Genomic DNA, 26133 nt, shown 5'->3' with positions numbered 1-26133 from the left:
GTGTATACAGCCTGAAGCAGACAAAGGCTGTACTGCGACACTGAGACACACACATGCATACACCCAGAAACATACGGTACAGCCTTTTAACACACACTTCTTCTTCTTGCCCACATCCTGGAGCATGCAAATCAGTCAAATTTGCATATGCAAATAAATATGTGATGCCAATTTAAATAAATAATAGATGCCAAATACTTATACTAATTCCTGATCTGTTGATTTGACACTTCGCTAAAATCATTCAGTTTCTTATTATTGCCTCGATTAACTTTTTAAGTCATCACGAAAGTCTTATGGGACCGGTGGAAACACAGTTAGGTCAGTCAGTGCTTCTTGGGTCGGGATTTCAGCTTCATTGCTTTACCACAACGATCTGTAGTTTTCCACTTGTGTGTGTGTGTGTGTGTGTGTGTCTGTGTGTGTGTGTGTGTGTGTGTGTGAATGATGAATTCTGACTGGGTGTGGTGAACATCAGATGAGATTTTCCTCTGCTCCCTGCACTCACTCACTCACTCTCCCTCCCTCACACACACACACACACACACACACACGCAGACACACACAGTGAGTGCCAGGGCTGGTCTAGGCGTGGGCCCTTGCACACATAAATTGCTTTATTTCAATAGTTGTATGGTAGAGGAAGAGGGAAAGAAAAAAAAAAATTAAAATACTAGAAAGGCCATAGAGAGAAAATTGGATTCAACAAAGAAGGCAGCCCTCTTTCTCTCATTTGTCTTCTCCTTCTCTGTGTTGTGTATGTTTTATTTTCTCTTTTTTCCCTAATCCACTAGATTCCATTACAGGGTTGTTAAAATATGGTTCTTTTTAATATGTTTACGTGTATCTGCATGTGTTTGTTTCTGTTCATCTGATTATCTGCTTTCAACTACATTCCCTTTTACTTCTCTTTCTTTAGAAGTGTGTGTGTGTGTGTGGGGGGGATTCTCTTGTGCTTTAACTGTTTGCAGTTTACTATCAGTAAATAGCAATAAGCGTTTATCTCTCACGCTAAGATAGAGTCACTGGGCCGCATGTATGCTATCTCTCGCCTGCACACACATCATCAAACTTGCATTACTCACACACAAAAGCACACACGCGTTCAGTGTCTTTCCCCCTCATATTGCATTGATCTAAAAGTGATCAGTTTTTGGCGTCTATCAGGCGTCTGTTGGGTTTGACTGTGTTTATTACCGAACACACACACACGCGCATACAAACACAGCGTACGGGTCAATGGGTTGACTGTGTTTACGACTGAATATGAACTGAACGACCACAAATAAACACACGCTCACACATGCACGCATACACACATGCTCAGAGAACACACACACACACGCACAATATCTCTGTCTCTCCGTCATGACTGTTGTGAACAGAACGACCACAATTGTTCTCTTTTCAAACAAAAGAAACATTATGGTTTAACATAAAACACATGGGTGGTTATTTGATGGCTTTGTATAGTGATTATAAGGGAGGGTGGGGAGGGATGGTGGGAGAAAGGGAACGACAGAGGGAGGGAGAGGGCAGAAACAGAAAAATTTTAATGATGGAATTACTCAAATTATTGCTGCAATTATTATTACATGTGAAAGAGGGCAATAGAGAATTAAAAATGACTGAAATGGAAGTAAAATGTCTTAATAAGTGTTTTCTATGTTGATAGGTATTTTACTATCATACATATATATATACACTGTAATAATAATAAGCATGGTGGCGAGAGAGGTTAAGGGTAGAGAAGAAGGAGATGAGATCGGGGGGTATAAGTAAACTGGGATTTGAAATGAGGGAAAAAAGCAAGGCAAAAAGAGAATAAAGAAGAGTGAGGAGACCAGAGGACAGGAGGTGACACAGATAAAACAGGAGAGACAGTGAGAGATGATCATTTGGGAGCCAGTAAATGAATGAAAGGCATGCGGAAAGAGATGCACGAAAGAAAGAGAAATTTAGAAGGCTGGAGGGGATGAATTGCAGTCTGCCGCCTCCCTCATCCATCTTTCTGATATGGGGTGTGTGGTTTGATGTGGTCGTCTGTTGGCCATTCTCCCCGTCTCTCTCTCTCTCTCTCTCTCTCTCTCTCTCTCTCTCTCTCTCTCTCTCTCTCTCTCTCTCCCTCTTTCTCCCTCTCCCTCTCTCCTCTCTGTCTCCCCCACTTCTCTCTGAGCCTCACCCTCTTGTCTACCACCCCACCCCTGCCCTCCCCTCCCTCGCCCTCCCAGCCTCTCTCTGATATGGTTTGAGTTTTGATGTGGTCATGTGTTGAAGATTCTCACGGATGGTTTCCATAACGATAAAAAGATTCACTCCCTGGTTTGGAAAAAAAAAAAAGAAAAGGCAAAAAGTTGCACTTAAGGATGCAACGAACATCCCGACACACACACCCCTGAATGAAAAATCTCTCGCAGCTGAGATGTTTCTGATTTGTTGGGGCTGTTTTTCTTTGACGAGGTTTGTGGTTGTGGATCGTCACAGAAATCAGCCCTCAAAGAAGTTCGTAAATTGAATCAAAGCAATTCTGTACACATACATCATTGTCAGAAAATTGTATTTGTGTGCGTGTGTGCATGTAATCCACAGTATATTATTTGAGTCCTGCAGACACCTTGTATCTCTTAGTGTCTTGATTTAAGGGATTATGAAAAATCTGCTTGATATTTCCCTCCCCCAATTCCTTGCTGTTTGCGTAAACAATACATAGTTTACATGTTTAATGTCAACGCATCAGTCGGACAATAAACTTTTTGTGTCTCACTCCCTGTCTCTTTTCATCATATCAGAGATGGTGAGGAAGAAGAATCCCCCTATCCGGAGTGTGGGAGGTGAGGAGGAGGAGGAAGAGGAGGGGAGGAGGCCAGCAGGAGAGGAGGAGGAGGAGGGAGAGGAGGAGGGGAGATTAGGAGCAGAGGCCGAACGAATAAACCGACCCTCTGAGCCAGAATCCTCCGACCGGATCAGAGGAGATGAGGAGCAGGAAGAGGAGGAGGCAGAAAGCGAGTGTGTATCCTCATCTGTCTCTCCCTCATCCGTTGGCGACCGCTACAGCAACGAGGAGCGAGGGGGGAGGAGAGGAGGTGGAGGAGGAGGAGGAGGGAGGGCCAAAAAAGGAGGAGCGGCTTTGACTGACAGACCTGAGAGCCAGTCGGAGCCTGAGGATGGGGAGAAGGGGGTAGAGGAAGGAGAGAGGAGCGAAAGAGAGAGAGGGGAGGCAGATCATCTCACCACTCCTCTTCTCTCTGCTCCGCACCTCCTCCCCAGACAGGCAGGAGGGGAGGAGTCGCCAACTGCCACCCCTCCGCTCTCCTCCAGCCCCTCTCCTAAACTGCAGGACTTCAAGTGCAACGTGTGCGGTTACGGTTACTATGGCAATGACCCCGCTGACCTGGTGAAGCACTATAGGAAGTATCACCTGGGCCTGCACAACCGCACACGGCAGGATGCTGCCCTCGACACACACATCCTGGCCCTCCACAACATGGCTCCCCAACACACACCTCTAGGTATGTTTTAAACTTGTGTTGATGCTTCTTGTATAAAATAGTTGTAAATGAAAAAGTAACATGTGTCCCTGCACTAGATCATGAAATAAGCATCACTGATCAAGCCTTGGACCACACACTGACGTTTTACCAGGGTTAGTAAGTGTACCGAAATAAATCTGAACCGTAGCTAACCGACCTATTATCACCTCATTATGTGTTAACATACGCACTCAGTGAAATTCAAGGAAAAGCTGTGTCTGTCCTAACAACCCCTAAAATACATTAGCATACAACCAAGTGTGTTTCACAGCATGCTCAGGGTGCAGAAGCTTCTTAATGCAACAACTTGTTGACTGTTGATCCAAATGTTGTGCTTCTTCCCAGAAGTCATGTCTTTGTGCCTTTGACAGCCTCACCCCTGTTTCTTTATCTGCGTCTTACAAATCTGACCCCTGCTTGTATTTCTGCTCCCAGATATACAGGCAGGACAAGGACAGAGGAACCAAGCCAAAGAGTTGGGGAAGACGAGACCAGATGTACACAATCAACAGCACAGGACAGTTATGATGAATGGCACATATGATGTACAGGTAAGCACTAGCCACAGTCAAGAAATACAGACAAATAGATGATACGTGATGATCTAACTGTTTTCTTAAAATCTAATAAATGCATCAGTGCATTCATTCATATACACTAAAAATACTTGCCTAAATAATTGCCTTTGAAAGAATGGATAAATAAGACACCTGTTTACATAAAGAAGCAGTAGTTCTACCTCATCCTCAATGTGTTACTATAAAAAAAAACACACACAAAAAACATAGGAGCAATAAATAAACAGAAGCTGCACGGGGCATCTTGTGTTGTGACAGCATTTAATTAACTGGAAGGAAGGTAAAGCGTTCAACGGGTGGAACCAGAACTTACTGGTTCAATAACGCTTCGGTTTAAAAGCTTCCTGTTGTTACCTCTTCTGTCCAATAAAAAGCCTGCATTATTAGAGCCAATGCCCCTCAGACCCTCGTCACTTTCACGATCCTTTTTATCATTGCTCTTGAGAAAGACCTCAACATAACTGAGGTTTTCCACTTGAGACAGTTGCTTTCCCCTTATTTGGTTCTATCTACCCATCTTTGACAGAGAGATGAACCTCATCCCGTTAGCATTACGCTAACAGTTAGCTGCAAACAGCTTCGGTGTTCACTGGAGTTAAGTGCCCATTTTAAACATACTGGACTTTATGTCAGAGTTGCCATCATGGCTGTTGTTTCGAGTCTCCAAAGAACCAATATAAAGCCAAAATCTTGCAGTGCTTCCCAAGGAATCTCTTGGAAACACAGACTGTAGCCTTTTAGGATACAACAAACACATGTTGACTGGATTACCAATGATGTCTTCACTGGCAAGCATGGTAGCACTCAAGCAAGTTTTGTTTTTTGTAATTTTTACTTGTTTGAATATGTGTATGAATATCTTGCCTTACTTTTTGGTTTTTTTCTTTCTTGCAATTTTTATCTTGAACTTTAAGAGGTCAGACATTTTGCATTAGTTACATTTTAGATAGAAACTTGAAATTGTTTCAGAAAGTACATTAGCACTCTACACTAATGCACCTACTTTTGCATTTATTTTAATCTTTGCATCTGCTTTCCATTGAAAATGAAATTGTGTGTTCTTTCTGAAGCATTCTTTTCATTAATTTCAAAGTTAAACTAAATTAAACTGTACTTATCAAATTTAATAAACATTTGCAGTCATGTCCATATTTTTCATATTCAGGGACTGTGAAAATGAGACCCTGATTAAACAGTAAAATCATCTGTATAGAAGTACCAATGTTTCATGGTTAAAGCAAACAGAACAGATTACTTTGGAGTAAACTTTATTTTAAAATAATAACTAACATTAAGTGACAGTTGCAGTATTCACACTGAAACATGAAGCAACCTGACATGGAGTATTACAAAAGTTTTAATATCAGTTAGAAACTTTGATCCAGAACGGGTGACACATTGATTCTGTTAACAATTTAATATAAGCATTACTCAAATCTGTAAATCTATTCACATAACTGGATTTACTAATTTATTTTTGAGTTGAACAAGCTGCAACTGATTTGTAACATAGGGTGTGTGTGTGATTTGGACAGTGAGGCATTGTGTTGCAAGTTGTAAAACTTTATAGACTGACAGATGAATAGACACAGAAAGGGAGACAAGTAGGGCACCTGGCACACAGACTGCACATATGTGTACATGTCAAACACACACACACACACACACACACACACACACACACACACACACACACACACACACACAAAAAGACAAGACAAGACAGTTACGCAGTCTGCTTAACAAATCACTTACAGGCGATGCATTTGAACGTGCACTGCATGCATCATAGTCATTGTATTTAAATGATGGCTAATAAATGCATATGCTGCACTAATCCGTCAGATTCAGCACCCAGTTTGTAAAGATTTGAGGATGCTTCGCTGAGAAATTGCAGGATAAAGACAGGAATAATCATAATTCCTTCTTCAAGATAAATGTAGTCCATAAACTTAAAGATGATTGAATTTTACCTTGTAATTATACACCATCAGACTACATAAAAAAGTTGGACGTAATTTGCTCCTACAGTCTGGACATCAACCGATCAGCCAATCAATTTGAGGATGAAAAATGTCTATAGTGATTTAGTTTTATTTCCCTGATTATTGCACTTTAAATCAAGGGGGTGCTAATCAGTAAAATCAACAACTTTAGACTGGTTAAAATGAAAACCTTCAAACTCTCTGCTTAAACGTTAAAGCCTTAGAAAGTATTTACATGTCAGCTAAATCTGCTAGAAGAAACAGGGCAGACAGACCTCCATCAAGTCACACATATACATCATAAATTAGATGGTCATTAGTGACAAATTCAGTAGAAAATGTTGAAATGTCATTGAGTTGCTCTTTTGTAGCAACTAAATGAATCCACGATCAGAAACTGCGGACTTACTTAAAGCATTTTTTGACCTCATCAAATTTAATGAATACGTATACTGACAGTTTTTTATGCAAGTTTTTATTGCACTAGGCTCTGTCCATATCTTGAAGCCTAATTATCAAGCTATTTATTCCATATTAATTCATGGTTTTTAGTAGTTGGCTGGCACATGCTGTAAAAGTCCCATATTTCAATAATCAAGCACATTTTTTTCAATTTTCAGAATTAGGTCTAATAGGGGACTTAACTAAATACCTACTTACCATATTGTAGGTATACTTTCAATACTTACCTAAAGTTATAGGTTCATTGTCAAACACACCAAGTATGATTTTTTTAAATTAAGCTTTTAAATTGTAATTTACCTAATTGTCCTTTTTCTGCAATCGGGACTACTCGTTACAATTGGGTCAAGGATTAGGACTTTGAGTGTGTGTGAACAGTAGGGTTTTGTCTGAAAGCTTTAAACAAGATGATCTAATAAACGTGTGTGTGTCTGTGTGTGTCAGTGTGTGTCTGTGTGTGTCTGTGGAATAGTCAAGGAGTTTCATTTCACTTTAACCAGGAGTCTGTAATAGCTGTAAGTCACGTAATGGACACAAAAAAAAAAACACACACACACAGACACACACACACACACACACACAGTAGTCAAGCACACCACACACACACACACACACACACACACACACACACATACAGTCAGAAATAGAAAATCCAGTGGGCTTAAGTCGTCATTATGAAGAAAAAGTGAAAGTATAAAAAAAACGAATGAAAGGGGTCTCTATTCTCTCCATCCCTCGCTCGCTTTTTCTCTCTCCCGCCCACGTTTGGAAAATTCCATGTTGTCATTTGCTAAGACGAGATGCCCTGTCAACCAATAAGATTTCAGGAAAAAAGATTTGGGGAGGAGAGGGATAGGGCAAAGAAGGAGAGAGCGAGAGCGATGAAGGAGGAAAGGGGAGAAGGGAATGGAAGAGACAGACAGAGAGAGAGGCTTTGAAACCCGTAGTTATAATCGGCTGTTAGGCAGTGTAATGAAACAGCTGTCAGACACATTTCACTTTCTTTTTCTCTCTCTGTTCTACAGTTGTCGCTCTCATCATCTGTCTTTGTCTCTCCTTCACCTTCTCCTCAGCTCTGCCTTTTTTCTTTGCTCATTCTTACTTACTCTAATTTCCTTTTTTTCCCCCCTCTCACGTCTCAATTTGCTTTTCATCCATCTCTCACCTCTTTCTTCTCCCGCCTCTATTCCTTGACTTACACACTTTTCCCTCAACTTGTCCCACTTGTCCTCTGTCTCTCTTCTTCCTCTCTCTCTCCCTCTTATATTACCCTTTGTGTCTTTCTGTCCATTCTGCTTGCTAGAATGACTTGATGTTTGGCTCCTCTCTAATTGCCTGGGCAGGGTCTGTGGGACGTGATGATTGGATGATTGCTGTTGTGAGATCACACGCAGTAATAGATCTCACTTAGCCATCTGAATTTATTCTCTTCAATGAAGCTGAAATAATAAGAAGAAGATATACTTTATTAATCCCCAGTGGGGAAATTCTTTTTTCACTCAGTGTTTACACACACACAGGCCCAAAATATAATATAGACATGCAAATGTGGAGATATGGTGGAGTGATGGGCTGCCATGTAGTGACTGAAGCGGTTAGGGGTTAGGTACCTTGCTCAAGGGCACCTCTGCAGTGCACAGGAGATAGAACTGGCACCTCTCCTGCTACCAGTCCACACTATCTCGCATATACCAAAATATAATATACCATCTCACATTTTTTGCTCTTTTTGTAGCATGTTTCACTTTACCACCTCAGTCTGTGTCTTTAGTTTGCCCTTTTTCTGTCATCTTTTAATTTCTGTTCTCCGGCAATAGATTAATGAATATAAATTCCTCTTCATTGTCCTCTCCACTACAATAGACAGGGAGAGGTTTAATGACCAGGATTTAATTGCAAAAGGAAAATAAAGCAAGTTCCACAGTGGTGGAGTTATTCTCTCTCTAAGTACAAAATGATGACAGGGGTGACAAGAATTAATGAATTAATACAAGATTATTTATGAGAATACATCCATGCTTTAGAGCTCAAAATAGGACAAAGTTAATATAATCATTTGATAATTATGACTGAAATCAAAATGCATGCTCATCGACATTTGCAGTGTAAAACTCAAGGTAAGTGCCCCTATATATTTATATATCAAAAAGTGTGCATCTTTGCTCACTTAAAATGCAATGCAAATGCATTTTGTTCTTGCCAAACCTCCATTGCAACTGCCAACTGTCGGCATCAAACCACAGATCCATAAAGAGAGAAATCCATATTGTACAGTAGTAAGTCTAATGTCACTGTAAGACTTGCCAGGTTGCCTGCTCACCAGTATAGCCAACAGCACACTATAATCACCTACAGTCGAGGGACTAACCTAATAAAAAACATATGAGTGTCAGGTTGCTCGCTTAGTAATGCAAAATCTTGGCCTCATACATTGGATTCTACAGCAGAGACTGATAGATATGTTGTTGGTCAGTTAGTTAGAGTTTCAGCAGCCTGTTAATTGTCTACAGTTACATACAGAAAATTATGGATTACGTTTAAGAGAGGCTGAGGCATAATTTTCCATATTGGCAGGAGCATATCTCTGTTCATGTCAGGTGTCCCTCAAATATCTGCTGCACAGGAATTAAAAATGTGATGAATGTTTTATTTTTGTTTTTGAACTTCAAGGACAGCATATATTAGGTGTATAATCATAATGTATAATGTATCTAATGGATACCTATTATCTACTGTCTAATAATTGTTTGTAGGTTCGTCTTTCAGTTACAGTTGTACAATAATTAAATACAGCTACCACTGTTGATGTTTGTCATTTAAACCAGCAAAAGAGCTGTCAGTGTGAGCTAAAAATGAGAACCCTGCTTCCTTACTGTTTTCAACATTGCTCTTTGCTTTGCGAGATAAAATGTTTGATGAGAGATAAACATATTTTGACACCCAGGAAATGGATCCAAATGGAACCAGCTGTTGGAAACTCTACCTTTTTGTACCACTAAGCAAAGACCAGCCAAGCTGCAAGAACCACATGAATGACTGTATGATATACAGAAATTGATTTTTAATCTTGATGTAACTAAATCTTTTTTTTGCCGTTTTCTCTCTTTTCTGCGTGTCCACAGGTGACGCTGGGTGGCACGCTAATTGGGATTGGCCGCAAGACCTCTGATTGCCAAGGGAATACTAAGTACTTTCGCTGCAAATTCTGCAACTTCACGTACATGGGCAGTAATTCCTTAGAACTTGAACAACACTTCCTGTCCTCGCATCCAAATAAAGTGAAAACTCCGCCAACCACGCCGCTGCTGGCCACCAATAACCTGGCAACGCATGAAAACCAGATAAAGGAAAGGAGTCAAATCTTAGATGTGGCGGATCGAGTCGCGGTGAGGGCGGAAGATGATTCCTTGGTCGGGTACTCAATCCCAGTCAGGGCGTGTTCAGATACGTCGAGCTGGACAGGGGAGCCGGGTCGAGGTGCCGTGCAGGCGTATTATTGGTGTAAATTCTGTAGCTGGAGTTGTGAGTGGTCAGGGGGCTCAGCTAAGCTTTTAGAGCACTATGAACAAAGACATAGAATGAGCACTGGAGGTTCTATGAGCCCCAACAACTCTAATCCTGGGGTGATGGACAGAGAGAGGGAGAGAGGAGGCAGAAGAGAAGGAGGAGAAAGAGACCACATGGCATCCAAAAGCCGCAAAGATGTATCATCCAACCCGTCCAGCACCAGCCAAGGTAATTAAATGGGAAAGCATGGTGATATGTGGTGGTGAATTGCTTTACATGTTTTTCAAGAGAAGGTAGCTACTTCAACGAAGCACATGATTAATGATCAAGCGTATCAAAATTAAATAGCCATCTAATGAGTGTTCTCGTTGTGCTGTGATACTGCTCGACTTTCTTCTTTCTAGAAACTCTCACACTGCTGCCCTTTATTTATTTGCTGTTATAAGTACTGCAATACTGCTTGACCTTTTTTTTTTCATCAGTTTTACTGCTTTGATGCTACTTGACCCTCTATGTCAGTTTTCTGACATGCCCTTGTTTTTCAATTCCAAGACCCGAACTGTTTTATTTAACAGATCTTTGCTCTGTTTTCTGCTTCCTAGGAGACCCAAACAGCAGTGATTCAGAAGCAGTTGTGACCAGTTATAACTGTCAGTTGTGTGATTTCCGGTACTCAATGGCCCACAGCGCAGATGTGATCGTAGTAGCACCATTACTGCTGCACTACCAGCACAACCACTCCATCCATCGATGCTGCATTCAGCACTGCATGTATTGTCCACAGGGGCTCTGTCAGCCACACAAACACCTGGGGGAGGTGAGATTGATAAAATATTGAAATGTTTATTTGGTGTTGTGGTGTTTGCCTAGCAATTAGAAGGGAAAAAAATAGCTGTTTTGTAAGCACAAGAAAATAAATGTAATATATGAACAAGTGTAAAGTTAATTGTTCCAATTTCCAGCCTAGTTAAAATTCCCTTGCTTCCCCCCTTCCACCCACGCACACTCCCCACTCTCCTTTGTGCCAGCTGCCAAATGGTGCAGTTGCAGCTGTTTAACATGCAAAAAGGATGGTTAACAGCCAAAATTGGGGGTGGCATCATTCAGTTAATGATGCACATTCATACTGGTATCCTTTGATATCACCTGCATAGACAAAAACACAATTACATCACCAAAGTGAGAGAAACAACAGAAGAAAACAAACTCTTAAAGTCTAAATTCACTCTCTATGCACAGTTTCGTCAGTAATCATGCAGCATCCATGCTACTCTTCACCAAACCTCCTGTGATTTTTCTCAATAGGTGTCTCACCCCTTTGCTTGTCGGAAGCCCACCTGCCCTAAATGCTGTTCCAAGTTTCCTCCGTCCACCAAACAGCAGGACACCGTCGGTTCGAAACCTACTATCGCCACCTCACCCAGCATGACCCCTCCTAATCCTAGAGGTGACCCCGGTGTGAATTTTTACCCCTCGAACCCTGCCCATCCTGTCGTCACACAAGGTATTCAAATGCATACTTCATCCAGCATATTTTGTCAGAATATTTTCAACTTTTTCTGTATGTCAGTAAATTAAACAACAATCCTTTCTTCGTTTCTTGCTCCTGACTCATCCTGTTTTTTTCTGATTCCAGGCGTCACCCACTTGTGTGACCAATGTGCGTTTGCCACCACCGACATCGATGTGTTACTCCAACACTACGAAAGCTGCCACACACTGATTAACCTAAAGGGGGCACCACCACATGTCAAGGCTGAGGAAGAAATTGGAGGAGACAAGGAAGGGGGGAGAGGAGGAGGAGGAGGAGAGAGGGAGTACTCTTGTACAAAATGTCACTTCATCACGGAAGTGGAAGAAGAGATTTTTAGACACTACAGGTAAGAGAGAGATGGGATTAGATAACAGTGATTAAATACTGTTGATTATCATTATTAGATATTCTATATTATTCCTTGTAATACAATGTTTTTTTCACCAGGATTCCTAGATATGAAAGGGTATTAAAAAGATTGAAGGAATTAAGATAATAGGATGTAATATGATGATATCAATGAAAGGTGATTGAAAAACATCCTCCCATTAAGTTGGCCACCTTTTCTAAAACTGCCTATTCTGTGTTATTCAATCATTTGTTCATTGTGCAATATCAAGTAGCATCAAAAATATTCCAGTTAATGTTTATGACTAAATGTTCTAATAACTGGATGAGGGTGAGTAAAAACAAAAAAAAGAATCCTATTTTAAGTTGGAAAGACAAAAAAGCATTACTTGTGCTGGGAAGTCCAGCTATTCCCTTTTTCCCAATTATCCAGGAAATTTTCGGCAGCAACCCATTTAAAAAAAATCAGACACTCATAGACACCATTTAGAGATTCACACCCGGAAGCAACTCAGACCTCACTGATATTCACAGATTTGTAGTCTTTGAATAGGAGTGTCACATACCTGAGGATTACCATTTTGTGATGAGCTTCACTGAAAAATCCAGCAAGGCTTCATTGTTAGACCAGCATGTTTTGGCTTATGGTTGTATAATGAGTTTAGGTTAAAGGTCCCGTGTGTAACATTTAGGAGGATCTAGTGGCAGAAATGGAATATAATATTTATAGGTATGTTTTCATTGGTGTATAATGACCTGAAAAACATAGAGCTTATATAGCCCAGAACGGACAAACCAAACACTGTTTTGCAGCCATCGTAGTTTCTCCTACACGCTTGGAAGGCTGAATTGTATTCAAATGGTTGCGGTCTGCAACTTTATTGCTAGATGTCACTAAATCCCACACACTGACTCTCCCCCATTTCCATGCACCTTGTAAGTAGGTAAAGTGCCAGAAGCCCTAACTGGGTTATGAGCTTCATTGATATCTACTTGCTGTATGTCCAGATACATATTAGTTCAGTTCCTTTTTGCTGTTTCTCTACTGGCACTTTCAGAGTGATAAACATGTGCCTTTCAATTCCTCTTGCACTACATGATCAGCACCAGGTCCCCTGACCTGCTGAGTTATCAAGGACTTAATCTAATCTTGGTATCAACACCGAGACATGAAACTGTGAGAATCTGGTTTTGTTGACAGCCTTTAGACAATTTAAACTACAGCACTGGGCTTTCCACCACTACCTTTTTAAGCTATTGCTGTCCTGTGAAACTACTCTATTTAAATACACTGTTGCCATATTTTGAATCTACTCTAAGTACAAGGCCTATGAAAAAGTACTTCACCGATTAAGCATTGCATTCCTACATTAATGTTGTTGGACTCAAGTTGTTTTTTTAGATTGATGATTGAATTGATGGAGCAGAAAAAGATATATCATCTTTCTTATCCCACTCATTCTTCATCCTTGTCAAAACTGGGCACCTAAATTACCCACAATGCAACGTGCAGTCCAGAGATTCTAGTACTAGTAGCAGCTGATGTTGTTTCAAGCCGTTGGCCTTGAGCATAGATGAGGATTGTGCTACAGAGGTCTGCTGGGCTCACTTCTTTATCGTTTTTTTTTAATTTTCAGTTTTGTAGTTTTCAGTTTTTCCCAACTGATGCAATTTGATTTTGTGCAGCTCCCTCTGGAGCAACAGAAGGCTTTATACAAGTTTTTCACATATGCATTTGTACTCCCCAAGACCTGTAAACAGACTTTGATGTGTTAAATCGGTGTGGAGTTCCCCTGTAATTCTAATTTACTACTAGTATTTTCTATCTTTCCCGGGGCAACTTTCTCCGGAGAGGAGGATCAGCCTGTCAATATAGAACCAAAGACTTGCAGAGTTTGTCTTAAGATTATTGTTAACTTTTTTCTTTTTCACATGAGTCTTTCATATGAGTACAAATTTATTTTTTCCTTGCACATACAAATGTCTGTGTACAGTGTGTGTATGTGTTTACCTGCTAAATAAGCCATAAGCTCAGTTTTACAGACATCTAAAAGGCTGGATAGGTCAGACTAGACTCCACAGCCAATTTGTTGCCTACACAAACACACAGACAGACAGACAGACAGACAGACACACACACACACACACACACACACACACACACACACACACATACACACATACACACACACACACACACACACACACACACACACACACACACACACACACACACACACACACACACACACACACACACACACACACACACACACATTCACTGGGTTTTCAGAGACTTCGCCAGCAAATAACAGAGAAAGCTAGAGTAAGTTAGGGTGGGAAAGAGAGAGAGGGGTGGTGTGGGAAAGTTGTGGCTGAAGACAGAGAGACTGAGAGAGATACACAGAACTGAAGACAGTTGTTTGAAATCTTCGTGGCTATTTAAGCATTGATCTATATTGCTGATCTGGATTGTCTCTTGATATACGCTCACGAACAAACTCACATAGTATACAAGTTGTTCTTGTTTTCTTGCACACAGTCTGACAGAGCCATTTTAGCGAGATTTCTGCTACAAATCAATGAAAGATTAAAAAGTTTGATTCATTTTGAGAGTGAGAGCAGAGAGAAGAAGAGGGAGCGATAGAGAAAGCGAGAAGAGGAGAAGGGGAAGAGATGAAGTGACAGATAGGAAATAAAAGGTAGAAAGAGAAAGAAGGGATTGTATGATGGAAGGAGAATGAAAGAAAAGAAACAGAGAGAGAAACTTAGAGAAAGGCACAGAGGAAAGTGGAGAGAAGGGGGAGATAGGGTGACAATGCGAGAGAGAGAAAGAAAGAGAGTTTGGAGGGGATTTAACAGTCCACTCACGTCCTTAACAAAATCTAAGCTCTAAATCTCAAAGCTCAAATCAAATAAAACTGAAATAAAGCCAGAAAGTTTCACACCACCACTAAAATCAACCAAACCTAAAAGGATTCCGAGGCCAAGTTGTAAAAAACAAAATCCAGGATTTAATTATAGGGTGCTCAGAACAAAGGGCCATGGTGTTGGGGAGGAACAAACTAATCAATCTCCCTTATAACTTTTACATCTAAACACCCTCACTGAGGTTGTGACATTTATAAGGCACAGACGTACACCAGCAAGAGCTTACTAACATATGCCTTTGTTGTGAAAGCTGAGAATGTGAATTATATTATTACAATGTCAGTATTTTTGGGTAATTTATGTTAAAGCTTCAGAATAAGCGGCAAAATGTGCGTTTTCTTGCACAAACAGAATATCAGACATTTTATTACAAATACTAAACATATGTTTGCAGCTCATTCTCAAACATTTAGTATTGCAGAAATACTGTTCCGACTATAATTATTAACATTTGTTGAGTGTGTGTGTCTGTGTGTTTGTCTCTGTGTGTCTCAGTGTGTGTCTGTGTGTCTGTGTCTGTAGACATCATTATGTGCAGGTGTGTATTGACCTCAGAGCATGTAGGGGTTGTGACCCCAAACACAGACTTGTTATTTGAGGGACTTTTGGGTAAGACTTGATTGACATATCAAATGCATTTAAATGGGCTTTCTTGAGACCAGTCACAGATTAAAAGTCTCTTATCCAAACAGAGGAAGCAAACCAAACATGTAAGCTGCAGTGAGCTATATTAACAAGTATGTGTGCTTCTGTAGAGCACATAGTCCATTGCTGCAAAAAAAAAGAGATCTTTAGAGAGAATTTCTCAAGTTGATTAGTTTAGATTCTTAAAAGATCTTTTAAAAAATCTTTCTCCAAATGTCTCCTTTTTGCTTTACAAATAAATAACTCCAAGGGCAAAAGTATGCAGTGAGTTTCCATACTTTTGTGATGCCAGCTTAATATTCTCAAAGAAATAAAATCAAACAAATAAATTTTTAGTTTACAAAGAACCCAAGCAACATTTACAGCTCATAAAACCCCCTTGTATTCAGACTGTTTTGATATTTTCTAATGCATCCATACTAAATATAACTTCCCTGTTCTTACTTTCCATGGGAACATTTAATTCAGTATATGTGAGATGGATGTGGTTGTAGACAGTGTTCGGTGTGAAGGTGGATCAGAATAGTTTGTGTGTAAAATGAATGATTTAAACTTCATTTATCATGAACGTGTATGTGTGTGAGAGAGAGAAACAGTGGCACAGCAAGCAAGTAAGTAAATGAGTCAGTAAGTGCAACAGTCCATGTGTGCATGCATGCATGCATGCATGCATGTGTGGTGTGTATGGTGATGACAAACAGAGAGGCCACTGTGTCTTTGTTCAGCATCTGGAGACATTTAAGTCCACTAGGTACAAGGTGTACTTTGCTCACACATTTTTTTTGCAAATTTCTACAAATAGCTAGATCATTCTGAACTCCTCAAGATGCCGTTTAAAGCCCCATCTGGAATCTGTCTTTACCCAAGGCATTTATTTTAATTTATCAACTAATAAAGTTCAATAGACAGACAGAACCAAATAATATATGCAGAGAAAAAGAGATAGAGAACAAGAGAGGGAGATGGAGAACAGTCACAGATTTGCACTTTTTTTTAAATTAATTTTTTTATTTACATAGTTTTTTATTTCTTTGAACCTACATATCATTACCATTTCTCTCCCGGTCAGTCATGCAAAAAACATGTCAAATGCATGACAAATAAGAAAGAGAGTGTATGTTCTTGAAAAAGTTATATTTCTGGTTGTATCCTTACTATTTGTGTGGGTGTCCATCTGTGTGTGTGCACTGCTCAGTCTTTTATATGTATATGTATTTTTGTTTTGTAGTTCATGGGGAACTGCGGCGGGTTCCACACACATGAGAGATGCTATAACAGAAACATGACAATTTGATAGTTTTTATATGTTTTCAATGACAGTTTTTTCATGCTTTTAGTCCAGTGTTATAAAACACCCACATTGCAGGGTTTTATAATAAATAGAAAAATGTTATTCATATTTTGAGTCACAGTTACAGACCTTTTGAAGGACAGCTCGGAATTGTTAAGCTGTTAGTCTTTCAAGAGGAAAAAGTTTACTTTCCACCATAATCAATCAATATATATATATTATATATAATAAGACCATCTCAGTACAGACAGACAGACTGATTCCTACAGTATATTCATTTATGTATATTTTGACAGCTGCTTGTTAATATTTTTCCTATATACCTAAATATAAAGCAGCTGCACACAGTGGGTCCACCATGAGCAACCACAAACAGGAGTCCAAGTTCTTGGTATAGATGGTTGATTGATTTTGCTCATTGGCCTGCACAAGAAGCACCGAAACTGTTTTCGGAGCCAGGAAAAACCCTGATGTTGTGTATCGTGTATATTGCTGGTCATTCAGGGCCTTGCCAACAGGAAATGAAGGTGGTTTGTTGATGGGTGATTCATTTCTTGTCATTCAGATTCATTTACATTCCTTACAGTTTTGTCCTAATTCAGCGTGATTTAGTGGAACACTGAGTAACTTTTTGGCCACAGACTCGGTGAAACTCTACCTGAGTGGTTGGAGAAAATCAAGCAGGGACAAGTGCACTTTAAATTTAGTCAATTCAGGGAGTTTCTTCAATTTTCTTTAAATGCTTGTCATATACAGCCCATTAAAAGCTATAAATGCTTGTCATATACAGCCCATTAAAAGCTATAAGCAAGGAATGCGTTTTACATTTCAAATTGATGAAATTCAAGATGAATTGACTTTTAAAATTGTTATGTTTGGTCTCATTACTGTGACTGTTCTTTAGTGTGACTGTCTCAGATGACCCTTAATGACAAATTCTATTTTTCAAGAGGTCAAGTTGGGTATTGCAAACCTATGAATATTTAAGCAGTATTATTGTCCTAATGCAAAATGAAAGTAATCATCTGTACTTCTTAATAATATTAAGAACTATTATATTTTATAAATTTGTTAATTGTGCATAATTCATTCGCTGATTTTTCTTCTCTCTGCAGGCGTGTCCACGCGTGTTGCCGTTGTCGACGCTGTGACTTCACGGCTCCTGATTCGTCAGCACTCCTCGACCATTTTAACTCGGCCCACTGTCATGAATCCTCTCCCTCATTAAGCTCACTGACAACAACTTCCTTACCCACCTCACTGACGACCTCCCTGACGCCTTCGTTAACACTCTCAGCTAATGGCTGCTCAGCTCCTTCTACCTTAGCCATTAAAGAAGAAAGCAAGGGGGATCTTCGCCTCCTCTACTCCCTTGCTCCGCCTGAGGGACGGTTAGCAGAGGGAGGCAGAGAAGAGGCAGGAGGGGTGGTAAAAAGTGAGGGAGCTGAGGAGAAAGAAAGAGAGCGGGAGAAAGGCTGGGTTCTTGGGGAGACAAGAGGACTGGGAGAAAGAGGAAGTGAGCAGGCCCACGGTTTACTTTGGGTGCCCAAGGAGCGAATGGGACCCGAAAGAGGAGTAGAAAGAGGAACAGGAGGTGGAAGCCCCTCTCTTTTCTCCTCCCCCCTCTCATTGTCGTTTGTTTCAGCAAATCATGAGGCCTCGCAGCAGAAAAGAGGCATGGCTTCACCTAGCATGGTTTACCTGGGAGACACCAAGTCATTTTTGGGAGATACCAAGTCGTTTTTGGGAGATGCCAAGCTGTATGGAGGAGGGAGACCAGGAGGAGCCAATGCAGGTGGAGGTGGGGGAGAGAAACAGATGCAGATGCCCCCTCAGCAGTATACAGGAGGAGGAGGAGGAGGGAGTGGAGGTGGAGGAGGACAGGAGGCAAAAGGAGGTGCTGCTAAAGAGGAGTCCCAGTCCCTGCTACGGGTAAGGTGCACACCCTCCTACATATCTCATTCCTCTGGTTCACATTCAGCTCATTCTCTCATTCAGCCTAATCTTTCTTCTTTGCCTCACTTAAACCTTGATTTTAACTTTTGGCTCTGGCTCTCTGAATGAAGGCCTTTGTAGCTAGATCTCTATAGCCTGATTCAACCTGCTGAGAGTATTAGTGGTCAAAGTGCTTCTGTTAATAACCCATCATCTTCATTTCCACTGAATCAGATGTGAGGATTAGACCTCATGTAGAGAACAGATACAATGACACCGGTAATGCTTCCATCATATTTAGAGTACTTATGCAGATTGACGCTGGCTAAAAACATGTCCCACATGCTTGCATGTGTTCATATCTCTGTGAGCTTTTGTTCGTGTGTGTGTTTCCATGACATAATTTCCTTTCCCATAAGTTGTATTCATCTTTTTTTAAATTAAATTTTAACTCACAACACCGAGAAACTTGCCTGTTGCTACAGCAACGAGGAGGCAAACTGACAGTTCCCATGGTTACCACCTGTCAGTCAGCTCCCCGATCGTACTTTGTGGCCCACAATGCTCTTCACTTCACAGTGATGTCATGGACTGGCAGGAACAGACTGTGGTTTGCCAGCACCGCAGAGCTTATTGGCTATGATCACATTAGATCAGAATAGACTGAACTGTGTGTGTGTGTGTGTGTGTGTGTGTGTGTGTGTGTGTGTGTGTGTGTGTGTGTGTGTGTGTGTGTGTGTGTGGTGTCAGAGCACTGACATGGCTCTATGTAAGTGGTATTATTGAGTGTGAGAGTGGAGTCCGTGGTGTACATATGGACATATCAGTGTGTGAGTTGAGTGTATGGCTCCTTTGTACAAGTTATGGGTCTGTTGCATGTGTGTCTGTATGTGCGTGCATGTGTTTGTGTGTGTGAGGTGTTGGCAGCAACTTGGCAGACTGGGCAGGGTGTGGCAGCAAGAGGTTTACTCATTATCATGGGTGGGGCAGTGTGTGTCTGTGAGAGAGCGAGAGAGTGTGACACAGCGAGAGACTGCATGCATGAGAGTGAAAGGGAGGAAAACCGAGATGAAGATAGTCAGATAGAAGTGCGTAGCAAAAAAGTCCCTTAGTTTCCCCCTAAAAATTGTTATAGTAACCAACATTCATCTCCCTAAAATCGTTATACCGTGTTAATTTGTATTCATTTTGGACAGAGCTAGGTTTGCTGTTTCCCACTGCTTCCAGTCTTTATGTTAAGCTAAGCTTAGCTCACAATGTCCTGCCTCTAGCTGCATACTTAACACACAGTCACAGGATTGACATGGATCTTCTCATTTAACCTCTGAAAAGAAAGCAAAGGATCATTTTGAATTCTTCTTTAGTAGCATTAAATGTAGAAGAAACATCTTATTTCACACTTTATGAGGGTATGATACACATTCTGTACCAGCTTGCTTCAAACTCTTCATAAAGGGAGGGAAATGGTCAAACCCAAGAATAAACATTTTTGATGGCTGCACCATTCAAGGACATGGGATTCACCTTTCCCCCAAATTCAAATGGCGATTATTTGTATCTCTGGAAACTTTGTGTTCCCCACTAAAGTAAAAAATACACTTTTGTTGGTTTTGTAGCACAATGAGTTAATGTGTTCGGTTAGAGAGAAAACAGACAAGAAAGATAGTGAGCACTGGAAGGTGAAAAGAAGAAAGAGGAAGAGAGAGACGGATGAGACAAACAGTTTAACAATTTATTAGAGGGGAAACTGAAAATGACTTATTACTTTAATAGCTTCATAAGATATGGCCTTTGCTGCTGTCTTTCTCCATCTCTCTCCTCTCACTACACAATATTTATTCTCAGTTTCCATGGCACACACACACACACACACACAAATCCCACACACATACGCATGCATACATACACGCTCAGGCTGAGGTTGACTCATCACTGGGCAGGGTAAGGGAGGGGCACTAATGCAAAGGATCATCTGAAATAGCTCAGTACACACACGCACACGCATATATCAACACTTAAAGACACACACACACACACACACACACATAGATGTTTAGTTCAATTTAAATGCGGCCTTTGACTCAACAGGGCAGAGTCTGAATTACAAAAGGTGAATCCACCCGAAATACAAATTGACTCTTTGTAAATGGCAAGTGAGAAGCAGTGAGGGAGAGCGAGAAGGAGAGGATAGAGGGAGGGTTGAAGGGAAGAGGAGGAGGAAGAGCGATGATGGAAGGATGCAGGGAGTGCGTTAGTAGGGAGGAAGCAAAGGATTAAAAAGAGACAAAAGCAGAAACAAATGGCCGAAGTCATATTTCATCTTAACACGTGTGTATGTGTGTGTTTTTTTTCTTTATGTGGCTGTGTGCGACTCTGCGTGTGTCTGTGTGTGTGTGTGCTTGGGTTTCATTCATCCTCACTTGTTCTTTCTATTCTCCCCTGCATCGATCTGTCTCTCCTCTCCTTTTGTTTCCATTCTTTTTCTTTCATTTCCCTCCTTTTCCTCAAAGGACAACTCACCTGATACACAGAGATCAATACACACCTCACACATACACACAGGCATACACACACACAAATACACACACACACAGGATCTGAGTTGTTAGTATTCTGGTATGGGAGGCTTTTTGCTTTGTAGAGAGGAGAGAATATTTTCTTTTGAAAGGCCTGATCTATAATTGCTGCGCAGTGTTGAGACATTGCCCTGCTATTGGCTTTGTTTTCATAGTGATTTATTACATTGAAGACATTTTCTCAGTTTGAAATGTTATTTTCTGACGTTTTGACTGACTGCATGAGGCAAGGATAGAAAGTGAACAAGGTTTAGAGATGAAATTAAAGTAAAAGCTTGGTTGACGTTTTAGTTTATAAATGGAATGAGACAGACTTTGAGTAATGGTGGTTTTTCGAGTTAAGTAGGGCTGAGAAAGGCCCGCCTATGTGCCAAACATACGTGAACATATGTGACTATACCCAAACATATGTGAATCGAACCCAAAATTTAGATCATCTAATAAATTCCAGGCTGTGTTTTTCAAAGGGAATTCCACCTCAAGGACAGCAGAGAGAGGAGCAGATAAATGGACTCGAGCAAGCAAGAGGGAGAAATTGTCGATGTGACCTTACAAACACAATATAATTGTGTTCATCTTATGTGGTCATAATGCAATACTGAAATGTGAACCTTCGGGGGGTTTTAAAAGTCCCATGCGTGACATTCAATTCCATTTGAGTCGAGAGACAGACAGAGAAAATAGAGAGACGAACTGAGAGAGATAAACGGGAATGTGTGCTTTCAGCAGATCAGAGAAGAGTTTCATTAAAGTTCCTCTCGTTTACATTTCTGCCCGACGGAGCTAATTATGTTTAAAAGACACACACAACACACACACAGAAACACACACGCTGCATTTCCATAAAGTTCTCATTACTTTGCGTTCTATTTCCCTTCTTCCCCCCTTCCTTGCGCAAATTCATTCGTGTCAGTGTACATGCGCATCTGTGTGTGCTTTCCACCGCTTGTGTACTTAATTATGTGCGATGTGTCTGCATTTGCATTCTGTCTGTGCGTGGTTGTGCGAGTGTGTGTGCGTGTTTTGTAAGGAAATTAAAGCATGAATTGAACTTATTTTCCGTGCTGATAATTTAACATCACTTTATATCCGCTACAGGAAATTATGGAGCTTATACTCAAGTCTGTATGTGTATGTGTGTGTGTGTGTGCGTGTCTGTGTTTGTGTGCTCAATGCTGTTTTAAAGACAAAAACAGGGAGAAAGCTTTAGTGATTTAACCTTTAAATTGTGTTCCTTAACTGATCTGCTGTGTTATCTGAATGTTGTCTTTCTATTTCCTGGCCCTTTGCACTCACAGTATAAACTCATTAAAGCAGCCTCTTCAAATTGCCTTTAATGTATAATTCTTTTTTTTTTAGGTCTATTACTTTGTTTCTTTTTGATGTAAGAAAAGTGCTCTAAAAATGAAATGTAGTGATAAAGCAATTTGTTTCAAAGGCTGGAAAAGTTGTTCAGGGGGCAGCAAAGAACTGATTAACTTTTGGTAAAAATCTGATGTATGGAACTCACTGATCATTGAGCTGATATTATCACAGATATATAACACTGTTTTCGTATAAGTCAACCTACACAGAAATGGCAAAAATATCTTTGTAGTAATTTCAAAAGTGTCTTAGATTGCTGACAAGTTAACTTTCCAGCTTTAAAATATCCCACACAGTACATATCTCGGTGACAAATAACCTAAATGAGTGGCACCTGATCACAAATGTAGCTGCTAGTGATAGTCATGATTGAAACTCCTTTTGACCTTGGTTGTTTCATTTCTTTAATTGCTGATCTGGAAGATTTAACCTTGTAGGGTTTCGATGCTCAGTCAACCACTGATGTGCCACTAAGCTGCATATTCCACTGACTCCTTCAATACCAGCTGCGAACAACTACCTATTGAATGCCATTAAACATCAATACAACAGTACAGTATGAAAGGTGCATTTGCTACAGATATCCTTATAAAGATGAGGATGCTTAGACTGTTAGTATCCTGTATACAGTACCTCATGGAACACGTTAAAAGTGCTCTCTTTATTCTCTCTAGCTGCTGAGGTCCAGTGTGTGTGTGTGTGTGTGTGTGTGTGTGTGTGTGTGTGTGTGTGTGTGTGTGTGTGTGTGTGTCGGAAAAAGGGAAGACATACTGATATTCACCAAACTGCTCTCCCACTCTCTCCGCACACACACTCAGACAGAGTTGTCTGTCCTGGGCTGTTGAGTTTGTTTGTGTAGCAGTCACATTTCCCATCAGGACACAGACTCAAATAAACAGTCATGCTGGAAAGAGAGAAAAGTGTCTCTGTGTGTGTGTGTGTGTGTGTGTGTGTGTGTGTGTGTGTGTGTGTGTGGTAGTGTGCCTAGTGTATAAAATCCAGGCTGTTTAGTGTAACAGAAACATAACCAGACAACCTGTTTGCTGTAATTTTGACCTGTGTGTGTGTGTGTGTGTGTGTGTGTGTGTGTGTGTGTGTGTGTGTGTGTGTGTGTGTGTGTGTGTGTCTGTCTGAGGAAATAGCGGTGGATAGGCGTGCGTGTTATGCGTGTATCTGCTTGATGGGAGTGTGTGTGTGTCACAGTTATGACCCAAGTGTGGCTTTACGCTGTGTGACAGTCCACAGCAGTCTCATTGTCTGCTGCAATATTACATTTGGCTTGAAAAACAAATTACACCATTTTAACCACATTTAGACCCATTTTGGGTATTCCACACATGCAAAGCGTACACACATTACAGCTGACAACATGCGTATAGGAAAGGTGACAGCTTGGCATTTTAGGCTCACACTAATCAAGAAGTAGCTTATTTAGCTTGACTGTATCTTGGCTCGTGTTTGGATGGTAATCCTCCTTTCAAGTGCGCTTTGAATTCTCTGATTGACTGATTCCGACTCGGGTTAGAAGGAACATAAAAAGTCAAATGTTCCTTCTCAACCTGCTTGGGAAACATGACTTTTAACCACATCACACAACACTTCCAAAAGTGTAAAGTCAGTCATCAGTCATAGAAAAGTAGACTAAATTGACTTTAAAATCCCAGGATTTGGCAGTGTGGTTTTTTCTCTGGGTTACTTTTTGGCAGCAGGGTGGTGTAGTTATTAGTCAGATGTCCCTCAACTGAGAGCTCAGGCTCAATCCTTTCTGCCTGACTGTATCTCCACTGCTGAAGTGTCCTTGAGCAAGACACCGAATCCCCATTTGCTCCAGGGCTGCTGCTGCTGCTTAGCTATCCCTGCAGTCGGGCTTCCTGAGGTAGGGAGCCAGCAAGACGAGGAATTACGCCTTCTGGGATTAGTGTGATTAAAAGACACTTTCCTGTGATTGTTTAAACTTTACTGGCACTCAGTGAATTGTCCAATCTATGAGAAACGCACCAATCTGGCACCAAAGTAGGAAAAACAGCATTCAAGATTGTTTTTGCAGCAGCCTCCAGATTATACATGAATCTTGATGTGAAATGCATTTTCACCAACAAAACAGAACCAACCAACGGTACTTTTTTCTGTATGATGCAGTAGTTTATATCTCACAATAGAATATAAAATTATATAATTAGTTTGACTTGAGACTAACATGCCGTCTGTTCAAATATTGTCTCTTCTCAGTGAGTATTTCATTGGTTCACACGCATGTCGCTTACACACACAGCTTTTTCATTGGTTCAGCTGGGCGCCCATGACACAGATGTTCCACCCTCCCCGCCAGTGAACCAACCAGGTGTTTTTCATCATGTCGACATGGCAACGGTAAAACACAGTGGTTATTTTAGCTCCTAGCTGTAATTTAGACGTTTACATCAATTACTGTTACAATCAACTTACACACACACTACTGGAAGTGTGTGTATGTAGGTGTGCATGCATGTGTGTGTTCTTTTTATACTTCTTCCTTTTCCTGCGATGGCTCGCACATCCAGTCCCTCAGTCCTTGTATGTTTCTCTTTGTTGGTCTATCTCTCTGTCTCAATCTCTCTCTCTCTCTTTCTCTCTCTTTTGTGTAAGGTGGGAGCAATTCACCACAGGCTATATGTGTGTGTGCACGCACTTGCTTATGTGTGTGCATGCAGGCGTGCATATGCCTGTGTTCACACATGGAACCAATATTGAGGCCAGATGATCATTTTGCTACAACAAGACCTCTACACGCAACTCTAGCCAGCCCCACACACACACACATAGACACACACACAGACACACACACACACAGACACACACACACACACACACACACACACACACACACACACACACACACACACACACACACACACACACACAGAAATGCATTGGGTACACCATTCTGGCAGCACTTGTGTAATTAGGAAGCTGATTGGTTAGATTAAATGTCCATCTGACCCCTGACCAATAGTTAATTTGAAAACCCTGCTTGCCTTCCCCTCTCCTCTGTCTTTTGGCTCATCTCTCCTTTCCTTCCCTCATCTCTTCTTTTAATCTGAGGCTCTTTCACACTATCGGGCCTTTTGCCTTGGTAATAGTGACTGATGTAATTTGACGAGAGAAAAGAGGCTGGAAAAAATCATGCTGAACAGTTTATGTAAAAGTGCTTCTAGTAAATGAAAAGTAGATTGACAAATGACTACAAATGACTTTTTTCTGTTTTTATCCATCAGTGTATCCAAGCCATGTCATGTAAAAATGTCCTACTTAGCAGAAACACCTAATGAAGAACGATGTGCATCTGTTAAACATATCAGTTTAAAGGGTTTCTTGTCTTCGATAGCTTTCCTTTTCTTTTATTTTCTTCTCCTTTCTTTTTTTGTTTTTTTGTTTTTTGTGGCTCAATTCCGTAAAATGAAGCTATG

At 40.7% G+C, this 26133-nt stretch overlaps 1 protein-coding gene across 5 annotated transcripts in view; it reads left to right on the top strand.

Moving 5' to 3' along the window:
• trps1 (trichorhinophalangeal syndrome I) overlaps positions 1-26133 on the top strand; it is a 118399-nt gene that overhangs the window by 50846 nt on the left and 41420 nt on the right. For 4 of the 5 annotated variants that reach the window (XM_051389950.1, XM_051389948.1, XM_051389949.1 and 1 more), the window contains 8 exons: positions 2790-3509; positions 3587-3643; positions 3966-4081; positions 9678-10290; positions 10665-10879; positions 11368-11566; positions 11699-11942; positions 17927-18743. In XM_051389950.1, the coding sequence (XP_051245910.1) occupies positions 2790-3509; positions 3587-3643; positions 3966-4081; positions 9678-10290; positions 10665-10879; positions 11368-11566; positions 11699-11942; positions 17927-18743 (2981 nt within the window). The remainder of the gene's footprint in view (positions 1-2789; positions 3510-3586; positions 3644-3965; positions 4082-9677; positions 10291-10664; positions 10880-11367; positions 11567-11698; positions 11943-17926; positions 18744-26133) is intronic. The other variant, XM_051389952.1, reaches the window with a different exon arrangement.

Source organism: Dicentrarchus labrax, unplaced genomic scaffold (assembly GCF_905237075.1).
Source record: "Dicentrarchus labrax unplaced genomic scaffold, dlabrax2021, whole genome shotgun sequence".
Lineage (NCBI taxonomy): Eukaryota > Metazoa > Chordata > Actinopteri > Moronidae > Dicentrarchus > Dicentrarchus labrax.
This window is presented reverse-complemented; position numbering and strand designations above follow the sequence as displayed.